Below are 15781 nucleotides of genomic sequence, written 5' to 3'. Positions count from 1 at the left end.
TTGGATGTATTATAGTAAACTGTTGTCCGTCAGTTGTCGACATATCTTACAATAACTCAAAAATGCTTTAAACAATTTGCATGAAACTTTGGTGACAGGCCTAGGTTTATATCTATTAAGATAACATCCCTTAAGTTATTCAGAAATCATTGCATACATTCATTATTTTTATGCCCCACCTATGATAGTAGAGGGAGGGGCATTATGTTTTCTGGTCTGTGCCTTGGTTCGTCTGTCCGTCCGTCTGTTCGTTCGTTCGTCCATTCGTTCGTCTGTCTGTCTGTCCCCCTTCAGGTTAAAGTTTTTGGTCAAGGTAGTTTGTGATTAATCTGAAGTCCAATCATCTTGAAACTTAGTACACATGTTCCTTATGCTATGATCTTTATAATTTTAAAGCAAAATTAGACTTTTGACCCTAATTTCACAGTCCACTGAACATAGAAAATGAAAGTGTGAGTTTCAGGTTAAAGTTTTTGGTCAAGGTAGTTTTTGATGATGTTGAATTCCAATCAACTTGAAACTTAGTAGGCATGTTCCCTATGGTAGGATCTTTCTAAATTTAATGGCAAATTAGATTTTTTACCAAATTTCAACGTCCATTGAATATAGAAAATGATACTGCGAGTGGGGCATATGTGTACTTTGGACACATTCTTGTTATTGTTGCAATATTGCGAAAAATCATGTTTTTTAATTGATATGATAAATTTATAAATTTAGCCCTTTTGCATTTCTGGCAATAATAAAAACATCACAATAATTCCTGAACTGACATTTCCTTTCTTTCTATTGAACAGAGGTTGTGCTGTTTATTATTTCCTCGTAAAATACATATATCAAACTAAATTCGGAAAAATAGAATGACAATATTACAGGTACGCTGCTAGTAGATCAAGCAAAGGCAGTTCTAACCATGAAGAAAGCTGTGAAGAATGTACAAGATAAAATGACCAAACATAAAACAGAGGTAAGACCCATAATGCATTATTCTGTCAAAAGACAAATTATGCATAACCTGTGAAGAATGTAAAATGACCAATCATAAAAAAGAGGTTAGACCCATAATGCAATATTCTAAAACATGACCAATCATGTGTAAGCCATTACAAGTTGTAAATATAAAAATTGTTAATATAAAAATAGGACAATATGGTATGATCTCCAATGAGTCACCTCTCCACCAGAGATCATATGACACAGAAGTTAGCAATTATAGGTCACTGTATGGATTTATGCAGTAAATTAATGAGCAAAACACATACCACATATAAAAAGTCCTAACATGAAAAATGTAAAACAATTCAAATGAGGGAAACTAACACTCAGATTTATTTACAAATCATATTAGTTCTTTCTGATTTTATTAACAGATTTTTAAAAAGAACCAGTTAACAAAAATTTGATTAATTTCAACGTTGAATTGGCTAAGCTCTTTGTCCAAGCACCTTTGGCATTGATTTTAATATTTTACAATTTGGTTAAAAAATTCTAATATCAAATTCAAGGGGTAAACTGATTATTAATCGTGTAATAAGCAGAATAGAAGCACAATTCTTTATCCCTAAGTTCATCCATCTGTCTGTCCCTCATCAGGTTAAACTTTTTGATTAAGGTACTGTGAAAGTACTTTTATTCGTGGGTACCAATTTTAGTGGTTGATTTTATCCATGAATTTAAGTGTCCAACGAAATAAAACAACTGTTGTCCAAATGAAGTCATGAAAAGATCCCGATGTAGGTTTGACTAAGTGAAATGATCTAGGGAATATATTGAATATCATCAAATCTAAGAATACTATAATAGTATTCACAAGGCAAATGAACTATGAACTACAACTGCAGGCAAGACTATACCTATTTAATCTAAACTGTACAACTTTTGATCTTTTAATTCACTTTAAAAATTGTTTTTGATCGATGAAAGTAAGATTTCCGGTATGGATATGTTATGGTAAAGTGTTCATTTTATAAAATCATAATTTTCGTTCGTATGGAAATAATAATTTCATGCTGGGCTTGCTTTTGATAAGAGTTATTTTACAATTCAAAATACGTTTATAGCATTTGTTTACCTTTTTTTAGGCAACATCTTTATGGCCTAATTTGGCTTATATCACTCTATCTTGGGTTAATTAGTGCCATTACTACAATTTACACAGGTCCAGGGTTTCCGCTGGCGGTCGCCATTTTCGCAATTTGCGAAAAAATAATAATTATGGCGATTAAAATTCGTCATTGGCGAAAGAATTTGGCGAAAGAAATATATATAACGATTTATTTTCAGCCATCTTGTTTATTTACTTTTTTTCGGGTTTCTCTGACTTCACCGATCAGACAATTCTCGGAATTCACCTTGAATTTCTTTTAATTCAAACAATTTGTAACATTTGTTTCTAACGGCTTTAATATTTATTTTTTTTGAAAACTCAAATCCACAAATTTAAAAGCCACAAACATGTTAATGTTGCTCAAACCACAAAAATGGATACCAACAAATTAAAGCAGTTTTTGATGAAGTTAAAGTCCTATCAACTTGAAGCTTAGTACACATGTTACTTATAATATCCGCTTACTTATTTTAATACCAAATTATAGTTTGATCCAAATTTCATGGTCCACTAAACATAGAAAATGATAGTGCGATTGGGGCATCTGTGTACTATGGACATATTCTTGTTTAAAGTTGTGATATTGTGTTCAGATTTTTATTTTATTTTTCAGCTGAAGACACACTTGAAGACAAAGTATCCAATAAAATCAAGAATACAACCTTGGATTAATGAACAAATCAGAGCATTTGAGGTAGTTAATTTTACGGGTGCGGGAATTCTCGATACATTGACGACCCATTGGTGGCCTTCAGCTGTTGTCTGCTCTATGGTCGGGTTGTTTTCGCTTTGACACATTCAGCATTTCCTTTCTCAATTTTACCGTGTTACCTTTTTTTTTAATTTGAGTTTTATGATAAGTCTTTTGTAGGCGAAACATGAGCCTGGCGCAAATTCAAAATTGCAATCCTGGAAGCTATAATGAGTTTATTAACAACCACTGTGTCGATGCCACTGCAAATGAAATTTTTATTCCCCAAGGGTATCACCAGTCCATAATTCAGCACTTCTGTGTTGACATGAATTATTACTGATATGGTCATAATTGTAAATTTACTGTTTACAAAGCTTTGAATTTTTGAAATACTTAGGTTTTCCTATCTCAGGAATAGATTACCTTTGCTGTATTTGGCAAAACGTTTTGGAGTTTTATGTCTGCACTTCAACTTATTACTTTTTCGGGGATTTTTTACTTTTTATTTTGAGCGTCACTGACAAAATGTGAGTCATGCACAAACACAAAATTCCAATCCTGGTATCTATGATGAGTTAATTTACATTAAGGTAGTACCTAACACTACAGGGAGATAACTCTATAAAATCAGCTAAATATTTTAAAAACGTTGTATTTTTAAGGAAATATTAAGCTTCTCAATTATCAAAATTAGTGTTTGTCAAACTGCTATCTATCCAACAATTTTTTTCTGAGAAAGTGATTGGTTTGAGTTTTCTGAAACTTTCAAAGGGTCAAAGTAAATATTTTGTTAAAATTTTATGGAAATTAAACAAGCCAAAAAAATTTTAGTCAAGGTGTTGGGAACCACCTTAAAAACATATGAGAGGTCTATAGAAAATGAGATAAACAGAAAATATATTTATTAGATCTGCTATCGTTGCTGCATATTAAAAGATGTAAGATAATTTGTAAAAATAACAAAACATGGTAGTGCCGCTAAAGAACTAGGACTTTTTCAAAATTCTGAATCATCTTGCAACATATTGATACACTTATAAATGTTTTTTTATTTTAATATTTTTCTGCAAGATTTTATAATCCAGGACTTATACTCAACATACTTGTACACTTATAAATGTTTGTATTTTAATATTTTTTCCAGCAAGATTTTATAATCCAGAACTTGTATTCAGCACACGAAGAAGCTATTAGTATATGTGAAGAACAGGGATTAAAGCAAGCTGTATACTTCTTGAAACGGGATCTTACTTTCATCAAAGAGGTAAACATATTTTAAATACATATCAAAATATGTATTCAATATTTTATGTTAAAAGTGATATTTAATGCTTTGATCTGTCCATTAAAAAATCTGTTAAATATATTTATCATTTTAGACCAATGTAAAAGTTGAAAGAGCCTATAGCTATTTAACATGGTGAGGGTTCTGGTTAAGAAAAAGATAATGATTTGATTAATCACTTGATACTAATGTGATAAGACTCGATGAAAAACATGTAATTGCTATTTGGAAATCTGTCCTGTTTGAAATATTGACGTCATACAACAATCACTTTTCCATTGTGGCATTAAATGTTTTGTATCATGACATCGAAATTTTTTGGGAACCTTTGCGATGTCCAGTAATGGCGGAAAAATAGTGATAAGGTTATCTAATGAAAATACCTAGTTTAGTTTAAACATATTTATTTATAGTGGATTGGGAAACAAGTTTTGCAACTTATATTAATCCCTTTCCACTTTGCGGGTGCGAGTGCTGCCTTGTAGCGGCATTAGCCTACTCTTTTTCGAAATCTACAAGGGTGTCTTTAACGTGCAAGAGATGTGGCTCTCTCTTAACACGGGTCAGCCATTTATCGTCCCTTTCCGACGGACTATCATCGTTTCCTCAAGACCATACTCGCAGATGGTGTCAAGGGAGAGCCGAAAATTGAGTTCCTGAAATTTTCATCCCAAATGGGAATCGAACCAGGAACCTTTGTGTTAGTAGTCCGATGCACTAACCACTACACCACGGCTCTGTACAGAATGAGTCACAACATATGTAATTTTAAAACCAATTTGAAAGAAATGTTCAGATCAACAAAACCATCAAATGATGTCCAATAAATAAATAGATTAACATATGACCGATATGGATTTCAGTTTTAATTTATATTTTTAGAGAGAATCAATTTTAATCACAGAATTGAGCAGAGAAACTACCCCCAATAAAGTGTTTACTTTCTTACCAAGAATATGGCTGCCCTCAAACTACATTGTTACCAAGACAACCAAAGGTCACTCAGAGGTCATACAAACTGTTGTTAAGAATGAACTGATGCCTGAAAATTGGAGGAGTCAGGTAATGTCATGAAGAATACTAGTACTAGTTTGATAAGATTTTTTATTATATTCATAATTATGATGAAATTAACTAATTTGCAAGGGTTATTTTTCGTTGTGGAAAAAGACCTAAAATATTTCGAGTTCCTTATATTGAACACTGTAGCAGTGGATTTTAAAGGAAAAAGTCACCTCTGCAGTGAAACAAATCTAAAATGTAATGAGTATAATAACATTGGTTGTTATTAAATACCAAATTTTCTTTGTGAATTAAATACGATAATTTCACTACTCAGACACCCTACAAAAATCGGTGTTGTAAAGAAATTGCTGTTGATATTGCATCAATACAAATTTAACAGATGATATATTTATAAATGAACGATAGATTATTTAAAAGAATCGTGTTGGAACCCAATGAAATTATTAAAGATACCAGAATACAAAACAAATTGTATAAAATGTTTATTTTGAAAATTTCCATATCAGTATTTGCCTTCATCCTTGGATATGAAATATTTGTCACTGGACATTAAACAAACGCCAATCGATCAATGTTCTTTCCTATTCTGGTCAATGTTTTTACTTTTTTCATGTAGAATTTTGAAATCAGTGTTTTTCTAAAGATTTTAATTTTCTTTGTTTTTATACCCTTACTCTCATGCATGGGTGTTGTAAACATATCATTAGTACCATTAAATATTTTTGTTTTGATTGTTGCAGAAATCAGATGACGTCCATTATAGCGTTGAGAAGAATACACAAAAGTTGACAACAAGCCATTACCCCTTCTGGAGATGGTGGAACTTCCTCGTTAGAATTGTTACTTGGATGAAGAACTCTATATTCTTCTTTGGGGTAATGTCAAAGCATCAATACATACTGTGGATTATTTATTACTTGTGTGAAGCCTATTTTCGTTGATTTTGTGTGTAAGGAGGATCCACAAATTAAATTTTTTAAAGAAATTACAATTTTTCTATAAGCTTGTATGCAGAATTTCGGATCTGTTAGACAGTTACTTCCTCGTTACTTATTTTTCTATATGTTGAATTGACTTTCTTATTTTCTTCACACTTTTTTCATGATCAGGGACTTTTATATCTGCTTTGCAGTCACGATCTGACTTTCCTTATGCAGTGAACTCAGTGTGACTTTTCTAGTAAAAATCCCATGATTGCAAAATGCATGAATCTGCCATTGAAAAGACTGTTATCTTATTGTACATGTTATACATGTGCTCAATATCCATGCTTCTTTGTTGGTTGTTTAAGGTAAGGGGACTAACTGTAAACTACAGCTTCAATACATGACAATTAATTAGATGCCATCATAACAGACTAAGAGAATTTTTGTTTGAAGATTTTACGATAAGGATGAGTAAAAAAAATGAAAAAATCCAGCACAGAAGACAAGTTTATGATATATACATGCATTGGTTCAAGAATTGGATACACATTATTTTTCACCAGTTTTTCATTTCATATGACTTTGAAATTGAGAATGAAAATGGGGAATGTGTCAAAGAGAAAACAACCCCATCATAGAGCAGACAACAGCAGAAGTCCATCAATGGGTCTTCAATGCATCTAGAAACTCCCGCAGCTGGAGGCGTCATTCAGGTGGCTCCTAAACAAATATGTGTACTAGCTCAGTGATAAATAAACTCCAAATTATACACAAGAAACTAAAATTAAAAATCATACAAGACAAACAAAGGCCAGAGGCTTCTGACTTGGGACAGGCTCAAAAGTGTGGCTGGGTTAAACATGTTTTTTGAGATCTCAACCCTCCTCCTATACCTCTAGCCAATGTAGAAAAAACTAAGGCACAACAATATGCACAGTAAAACTCAGTTTAATGATTTGAGCTTTGATGATGTTATGGCCAAACATTTTCTTATAATTTAATTTTGAATGTAACACGTCTTCTGATTGGTCAACGTTATTTTGATAGCAGCCCATAGATATAATTTAATCATGCGACCGTGACGTCATCAACGTTTTTTCATGGTTTTCTACGGTTTAAAATGGAATTGAGAATTAAATTATTAGAAATGACTGTAATATTTTTTTCTGTCTATTCCAAATAACATAAAAAATGTGGTGCACACTGTTAAATAACCTGCTACACGCGTTATTCAGTGTGCACCAAATTTTTTATGTTATTTCTTCAGACAGAAAAAATATTACCGTCATTCCTTAAATGCATTTGTGTTTTATATAGAAAGAAATAGCTACATTATAAGAAAATACCTGTATGATTATTTATAGATTGTGATTCCATTGTGCAGCTCTTTAAGCTGGAGAGCATTGTTTGGTATACAACAGTTTTATCCAGATACTCATCTTTGTCAAGCTGATGTAAGTTTTTTTGATTTTTTGTTATGATTATATGTATTTACAATCATTATATACAATCATTATAAAAAAAAATCAAAAAATATCGCCTTCTATAGATGCGAATATTTTGGATGAAGAAAGAAATCAGATCTACACTAAAACTATTGTGTTCTTTACATATGTATTTGAACTATATTAAGTGGGTCTCATTGGGGTCTAAGCGTGACACAGGATTGCCAATTTTTTGAAAGCATGACATGTGAAAATCAAATTATTGTGTCGTGAAAACGGGAAATGAGGTCTTGCGGGACCTGGGAAATGACAATAAAATGAGAATTGCTTAGGAACATAGTGTAAGAAGGATATGGGAATCTGACAAAACAGTAAGCGGGATCCGGGATTGGAACCCCCTAATGGGACCCCCTATTAAGGTAATTGATTTTTCATTAATTGTACTTTATAATTTCATAAGGATACAAATGATTCTTGTTGATGGATCACAAATTTACAATTATAAGGTGCTTTATACAAATTTACAATACATCTTATGGCTTTTTATTCCAATCCTGATAAGTTCTAAAATTCCACAACTTTTTCATCCAGGTTAAGCTATCTGGGACCCTGTTAAAACAATGCACCATGCATGATACTTTTTCATGAGACCTGTTTAAACAAACGTAAATACTTCAGACAAAATATTTTTTTACTTTAATTTTAATTTCGAAAAAGTGGATCATACTCTATCAAGTTTTCCTCCCTCAGCTCACTACTGATGACCTCTATTTTCAGCGGCATGACCCAAACAGGAAGTTGTGTAAATGACTGTTTTTCCCGGATTGGACTTCATAGCGATAAGGTGTATTATAGGGTGCTTTATACAAATTTACAATTATAGGATGCTTTATACAAATTTACAATTATAGGATGCTTTATACAAATTTACAATTATAGGATGCTTTATACAAATTTACAATTATAGGGTGCTTTATACAAATTTACAATTATAAGTTGCTTTATACAAATTTACAATTATAGGGTGCTTTATACAAAAGAGAGTCTTCCAAAACTCATACAATGGTTTCTAGGATAAGAGCTTTATGGGAACATGTTAGAATATCAAGGAAGAAGTTTGAAGAAACCCCTGATAGAGGTAGGCTATTAAGATTTGGTTTTCTTTATGTAAATTTTAAAGTATTTTAGATATTTACAAAGTTGCAAACGCTAGGCTGAATTAAATACTTAATTTGAATAAAAACAAATCATTCAAACTTTTCAAATTTTAATTTATTCTTCTTTGGGTCAAAATAGAAAGTTAGGACACATTTAAGAGATTGAGGTAAAAAAAAAAGAAGGGCATATTATGTTTTTTTAACATATTGTGTATTTATTACATTAGCCCTCATTTGTTTAAAGTAAAACATAGTTTAACACATAACTATTTCATAATGGATATGTCCACACGTAAGTAGTACAAAATTTGTTTTAATGGACACGATTTTAATATTGTGATTGAGCATTTTTATATACATTTCAGGTTTTCTGGGCAAAAGTTTTGCCAGGCATTTTAACAGATTTTGGAACTACATTTTGAAAGGTGGAGTAGGAACATTTTTTGTAGCAGTAACTATGCCAGTCCTGTGTACAGTGACATCTACATTGTCAGTGATATTATCAATATCAGCCCCATTATGGTAGGATCTTGTTTTTACTGAGAAAATTTGTTGTGTGATATGTTAATTGAGTTTAGTGTCCTCCCCAGAAATGTATTTTCAAATAGCACCATGGAAATAAACTTAGCACTTGTTTTCAAAAAAACATAGCACCACCTATACATTCTATCAGGTAATCATCCAAGATAGCCCCCATGGTAGAAAGTACAGCACCAGGATACCATTGTGGTCAATGCCCTAGGTAAGACACTGGAGTTATATTAAATGGAAATTTAGGGACCAGTTGCAGAAAAAGACTTTTAGAATGACTTCCATTCAGTTTCTTTTTGGACAGATGTCTTAAAAAGTGGCAATTCCCTCAGCTCATGCTCATTTCTCATTTAAGGCATTACACTTTCTAATATCATCTCAAAGGGTCAAAGCAAGGTGTAAAATATTTACAATTAGATACTGAAAATTCAGAAATTATTGCAATGTTTTTATTATTGTGAAAAATCAAGTGGGTTATAATGGCAATAATTTAAACTCGCGTATTGGGATTTTTATATGAATTGAACAAATGAATTTTCAATAACCCAAAAATTAAAACTGCGTTTCAGTCTAAAATGACAAAAATTGCAATAATAAATGAACACAATAATTTCTGAATTTACAGTGACGTTTAAAATGAGGATCAGAATTACCTGAAAGAATGAATTCTATTTAGATAAGGTTGATGCCTATCATGTTAAAAGGGGAATAGATCAGAAAAAGAAAGAATTAATTTGATTTAAGTATGGGTATTATCTAATGGTTTGTTGTGGTGCAAAACATCTATTATACTAAAATAACGATGTCCAATTTGTCAGCCGTCATCACATAAAAAAACGACGAATCAAAGAATTCAACTTTATATATAAATAATATAGTACAACGGTGTAGATTAGAAATAACACCACTCCAGGCCCTTTTGTTTTCCAGGTAATTAATATTGCCAATAATTAAGAAGTTCTGGGTCGAGTCCGATTTGGATACCATTAGTATATTCACCTCTTACCTATTACCTTAACTGTACGTTCCGCATCTGACAGGCGCACCACCAAGTTGTATTCAGGATTAATATGCTTTATACACGGGTCATTATCACAGGGTTGAGACTACTAAATTGTCATATTGTTACCTATTGTAGTATTCTAATCAGTAAGACTTTCTAAGATAACCATACGAATATTAAAAATCTGGACTAAAAATAAGGCGTATAGGTACAGTTTTCAATTTGTTAGCGGGCATGAGGTAAAACAGCGAATCAAATAATTCAACATTATTTATAACTAATATAGGACAATGCTGTTGATTAAAAAATACTCCATTCCAGGACCTTTTGTTTTCCAAATAATTAATATTACTAATAATTGATAAGTTCCAGATTGACGGGTTCAAACAGAAAGATTTGAAAGCAGAGAAAACTGTGTATCTTATAATCGGCATGACTTTATCAGCTGACAATACTAATACTAAAATAAGGCTTGAACATAGTTATATACTTAAATTCAGTCACTGACTCGCGATATCAGGGGTGTGTTCTAGTAATACTAAAAATTGTTCTGTATGTTTGACAGTTATCTCCCCTATAAGAAAACAATGGTGTAATAACCTTGATATATACTTTCAGGATCCCAGTTGTGACATTGATAGTTCATATTGGTGGATTCTTGATATACGATTTTGACAGCCCAGGTAAGGATGATCTTTAGAAAGTGGATAGGTTTAAAGCTTTTATGTGCTTTGATTGTTACAAAACTTTTGAAACTCAAGCCTACCAGGCATATACAGATTGTGAATGATCTGAATTATTTGTGTGATATTTGAAGAACGTACACCCTTATTGCTCGTCAATTATGTAGGAACTTATTATTCACATATAATATTCATTTATTTTTGTGGGTATCAATTTTCGTGGTTTGAGGAAAACTTACATATTCGTGGATATTTCTATTTCGTGTATTTTGCAAAGTCTGCTCTCATTCCTATAGAAAATTTGTAATTTGTTGAACATTTGAATACGTGGTTGTCCTGTACCCAGGAAGTCCACGAAAATTGGTACCCAACGAATATTTAATGAATCCACAGTAGAATGTTGGACCCTGTTACTTATCTTGTATGTTGGATCCCACTTCTCACCTAGTATGTAGGATCCCACTTCTCACCTAGTATGTAGGATCCCACTTCTCACCTAGTATGTTGGATCCCACTTCTCACCTAGTATGTAGGATCCCACTTCTCACCTAGCATGTTGGATCCCACTTCTCACCTAGTATGTATTATCCCACTTCTCAGTAGGATCCCACTTCTCACCTAGTATGTTGGATCCCACTTCTCACCTAGTATGTAGGATCCCACTTCTCACCTAGTATGTAGGATCCCACTTCTCACCTAGTATGTTGGATCCACTTCTAACCTAGTATGTTGGATCCCACTTCTCACCTAGTATGTAGGATCCCACTTCTCACCTAGTATGTTGGATCCCACTTCTCACCTAGTACCTAGTATGTAGAATCCCACTTCTCACCTTGTATGTAGGATCCCACTTCTCACCTAGTATGTAGGACCCCACTTCTCACTTAGTATGTTGGATCCCACTTCTCACCTAGTATGTAGGACCCCACTTCTCACCTAGTATGTTGGATCCCACTTCTCACCTTGTATGTAGGACCCCACTTCTCACCTAGTATGTAGGATCCCACTTCTCACCTAGTATGTAGGACCCCACTTCTCACCTAGTATGTAGGATCCCACTTCTCACCTTGTATGTAGGATCCCACTTCTCACCTAGTATGTAGGACCCCACTTCTCACCTAGTATGTAGGATCCCACTTCTCACCTAGTATGTAGGACCCCACTTCTCACCTAGTATGTTGGATCCCACTTCTCACCTAGTATGTAGGACCCTACTGATCATATGTTATGTAGAATTACATTTCTCGCCTTATATTATTTATATATATGACCATATTTATCATTGAAACAATGAACTAAATATTCAGGCCAGAAATGGGTCGTACTGAACTAAATTCTTTTCTCAATACTGCATCCTTAGAAAGTTCTTAGTAATATGTATACAAGTACTGAAAATATTTATATTTTTCCAGATGACAGCAATAAGATTGGAATATTGTTTGAGGCCATTATATGGAGATTGTTAATACAAGGTTGTATCCAGCCAGTGACTGCAGTATTGGTTGGCAGTATAGGTTGTCCATTAAGTTCTCTAGGCATTACTCTCTGTAAGTATTAATGATGTAATAGTTTGGCACTGACATTATTATACCCCCGCTTTAAAAAAGGGGGGGTATACTGTTTTACCTCTGTCTGTCCTTCTGTCAGTCCGTCAGTCAGTCCGTCAGTCCCATGAATATTTTTCGTCGCATTTTCTCAGGAACTACAATACAAGGATTTCAGAAATTTGGTTACAGGGTTTATCTAAGTCAGCTATACCGTATGATGCATTTTCAGATTGATCACTTGACAACTTCCTGTTTACCGAACACTTGTATGATTTTACACATGATAGCCAAGTTGAAAATTTTCGTCACATTTTTCTCAGGAACTACAATACAAGGATTTCTGAAATTTGGTTTACAGGATTTATATAAGTCAGCTATACCGTGTGATGCTTTTTCAGATTCATCACTCGACAACTTCCTGTTTACCGAACACTTGCATATTTTTACACTATTAATATTATCCACTTGCCGCGGGGGTATCATCAGTGAGCAGTAGCTCGCAGTTTCACTTGTTAATATTATATTCTGTAAAGGATTATCATCAATTAACTTTCTTTTTTTCTCCTCAGATTTTCAGATTTTTTTTTATTTTATTTTTATCTCATTGATGATGTCATTATTAGATACATTATAATACAGTGTTCTCCTCAAAATCTTCTGATATCATCCTGGTGAACAGGTAATAATGAATAACCACATTGTTTCTAGAACACATCCATAACCTTCACTATAAGAAACTATTTTCAGACAGTATCACATTATAGTATAGCTTCACATTACCATGATACTGAAATGCCCTTGGAGAAAATTCAACAGTTTTAATAAATCAATCATGGTTCAAATTCTTAATAGGCTTGTATGTAGTATTTGTAAAAACCCAATATTCACCTATCCACAAATATACAATTGTTCCTCATGCCATGAAAACCGGTACCCATGATAATAAATGAATACAGTAAAGTAATTATCTCTATTTTATTTTCAGTTGGGTTATTAAGAAGGACATTTCGTGGATTTTGGGATACTATTATTTATTATATTGTAATCAAGCCCAGAGCCAGAGTACCATCAAATGACAGTTTTGTTGCTAGAAGAATTGCAGGTCCTGGTTTAGCAGCTGATTATTTCTATCAGGTATGTAGCTAGAAGGATTGCAGGTCTGGTTTAGCAGCTGATTATATCTATCAGGTATGTAGCTAGAAGAATTGGAGGTCCTGGTTAAGCAGCTGATTATTTCTATCAGGTATGTAGCTAGAAGGATTGCAGGTCCTGGTTTAGCAGCTGATTATATCTATCAGGTATGTAGCTAGAAGAATTGGAGGTCCTGGTTTAGCAGCTGATTATTTCTATCAGGTATGTAGCTAGAAGGATTGCAGGTCTGGTTTAGCAGCTGATTATATCTATCAGGTATGTAGCTAGAAGGATTGGAGGTCCTGGTTAAGCAGCTGATTATTTCTATCAGGTATGTAGCTAGAAGGATTGCAGGTCCTGGTTTAGCAGCTGATTATTTCTATCAGGTATGTAGCTAGAAGAATAGCAGGTCCTGGTTTAGCAGCTGATTATTTCTATCAGGTATGTAACTAGAAGGATTGCAGGTCCTGGTTTAGCAGGTGATTATTTCTATCAGGTATGTAGCTAGAAGGATTGCAGGTCCTGGTTAAGCAGCTGATTATTTCTATCAGGTATGTAGCTAGAAGGATTGCAGGTCCTGGTTTAGCAGCTGATTATTTCTATCAGGTATGTAGCTAGAAGGATTAGAAGTCTGGTTTTACAAGTGTAATAAAAACAAAAATTTGTATAAGTCAGCAAGCATTACTGTTAATTCAGAAATTATTGCGTGCATTTATTATTGCGATTTTGTCATTTTAGACTAAAATGCAAATTCAATTTTTGCAATATTGAGGATAAATCCTGTTTTACTCCTATAAAAAAAATCAAATTGCATGTTTAAATTATTGCAATTATAACCCTGTCGCATTTTTTGAAATTTTTAAAACATTTTTAAAATAATTTCTGAATTTACAGTATTCAAATATTGGCGAAAAGAAATAGGCATTGGATAAAATTTTATAATGTACCTTACCAGTAAGCTAGCAGATATAAGAAGGAAAATGAGAGTGTATAGATGAAATACTGTCCTTGAATGTAAATTCCATTATTTCCCATATCACAGTATGCAGTTCAAATGACAAAATACAATTAATTTCCTCATAGGCAACTATAGTGGCCTTTTGGGGGATACAGATTAGAGTAAAATACATATAGGTTCCAAGGGGGCCTCTGTGAAGTTACTACTGTAATTACAAGCCAGTCAACACTGAGGTTGTGAGTTTGAACCCCGCTTGTGCGGATGCACTGGACTCCAATTTTAATTGACTAGGATTGTCAGTTTTCCTATCGAAGGTTGATGGTTTTCTCTGGCGGTTTTGGCTTCCTCCACCAATAAAAACTCTCCACTACTAAATACCCTAAATGCAGTACTTTAAACTGGCGTTAAAACACCAAAAATCAAAATCATATAGGTTCCTGGAGCTTTTTGTAATTCAATTTAAACTTATCTCATTTGCCTATCAAATATGCCTTGAAAAGAATTCTGAGTGCCTCTGATGGCAATGCAAAATGTATTGTTTTACCCTTGGTATAATGCCAAGTGCTCAAAGTGTCTAGTGATAAAAAATATACGCTGCACATAATAACCAACCAGGAGTATCAATATTCTTGATATTAAAAACCTTGTTATCTTCATTAAATGGCCGTGTTTCAAATAAGGGACAAGAGTTATCTCCCATATTACAGTCTACTGCTCATTCAAATATAACTAGAGTTATCTCCCATATTACAGTCTGGAATTCAGTTCATTACTAATGCATTTTCCAAAGAGTACCATTGGTGATCCATGTTTTATTCCCTAATATTCACAAACTAGAAAACATGTGAGGCAGTTCCTAGAAATGCCAGATTTGTATGATAGTAAAAAAAATCATCAGCAATGATTGACTAAAAATGCAGTTGAAAAGAGATTTCCATTTGTTTTTTTTGCTAAATGGAAAATGTTTTTTTTAGATGGCTCCTGCATACATATTTTGAATCTATTTTCTTCACTTTAAAGAATATGAATTCAATTTTCTGGATTTTTTAAAAAGAAATGTGTAAACTTTGGAGTTACCTCTCATATATTCAGCTTTACAAATTATGATGTTTACTTTCATCTAAGAATGATAAATTGAAAGTGTCTTTCATGATATGTTTTTACAAATAATCATACCTGGCCTCTCAGTCATAAAACTTTCAAACAGTTTTTTGTACTCATACTTCAAAATCAACCAATCAAAATACTGGATTTCATGTATTGAGCATGATTTTTGTGCTCCAAGCAC

The 15781-nt window shown here is 33.1% G+C and overlaps 1 protein-coding gene across 1 annotated transcript in view; it reads left to right on the top strand.

Annotated features, from left to right (window-relative positions):
* Positions 1-15781, top strand: part of LOC134725097 (uncharacterized) — a 122107-nt gene that overhangs the window by 13903 nt on the left and 92423 nt on the right. The window contains exons 14-24 of the mRNA XM_063588627.1: positions 876-967; positions 2721-2801; positions 3946-4065; positions 4969-5148; positions 5853-5987; positions 7403-7492; positions 8507-8621; positions 9006-9162; positions 10793-10857; positions 12270-12404; positions 13390-13538. Coding sequence (XP_063444697.1) covers positions 876-967; positions 2721-2801; positions 3946-4065; positions 4969-5148; positions 5853-5987; positions 7403-7492; positions 8507-8621; positions 9006-9162; positions 10793-10857; positions 12270-12404; positions 13390-13538 — 1319 coding nt within the window. The remainder of the gene's footprint in view (positions 1-875; positions 968-2720; positions 2802-3945; positions 4066-4968; positions 5149-5852; positions 5988-7402; positions 7493-8506; positions 8622-9005; positions 9163-10792; positions 10858-12269; positions 12405-13389; positions 13539-15781) is intronic.

Source organism: Mytilus trossulus, chromosome 7 (assembly GCF_036588685.1).
Source record: "Mytilus trossulus isolate FHL-02 chromosome 7, PNRI_Mtr1.1.1.hap1, whole genome shotgun sequence".
In the NCBI taxonomy this organism is placed as follows: domain Eukaryota; kingdom Metazoa; phylum Mollusca; class Bivalvia; order Mytilida; family Mytilidae; genus Mytilus; species Mytilus trossulus.
The sequence above is the reverse complement of the archived record's forward strand: the minus strand, read 5'-3'. Positions and strand labels throughout refer to the sequence as shown.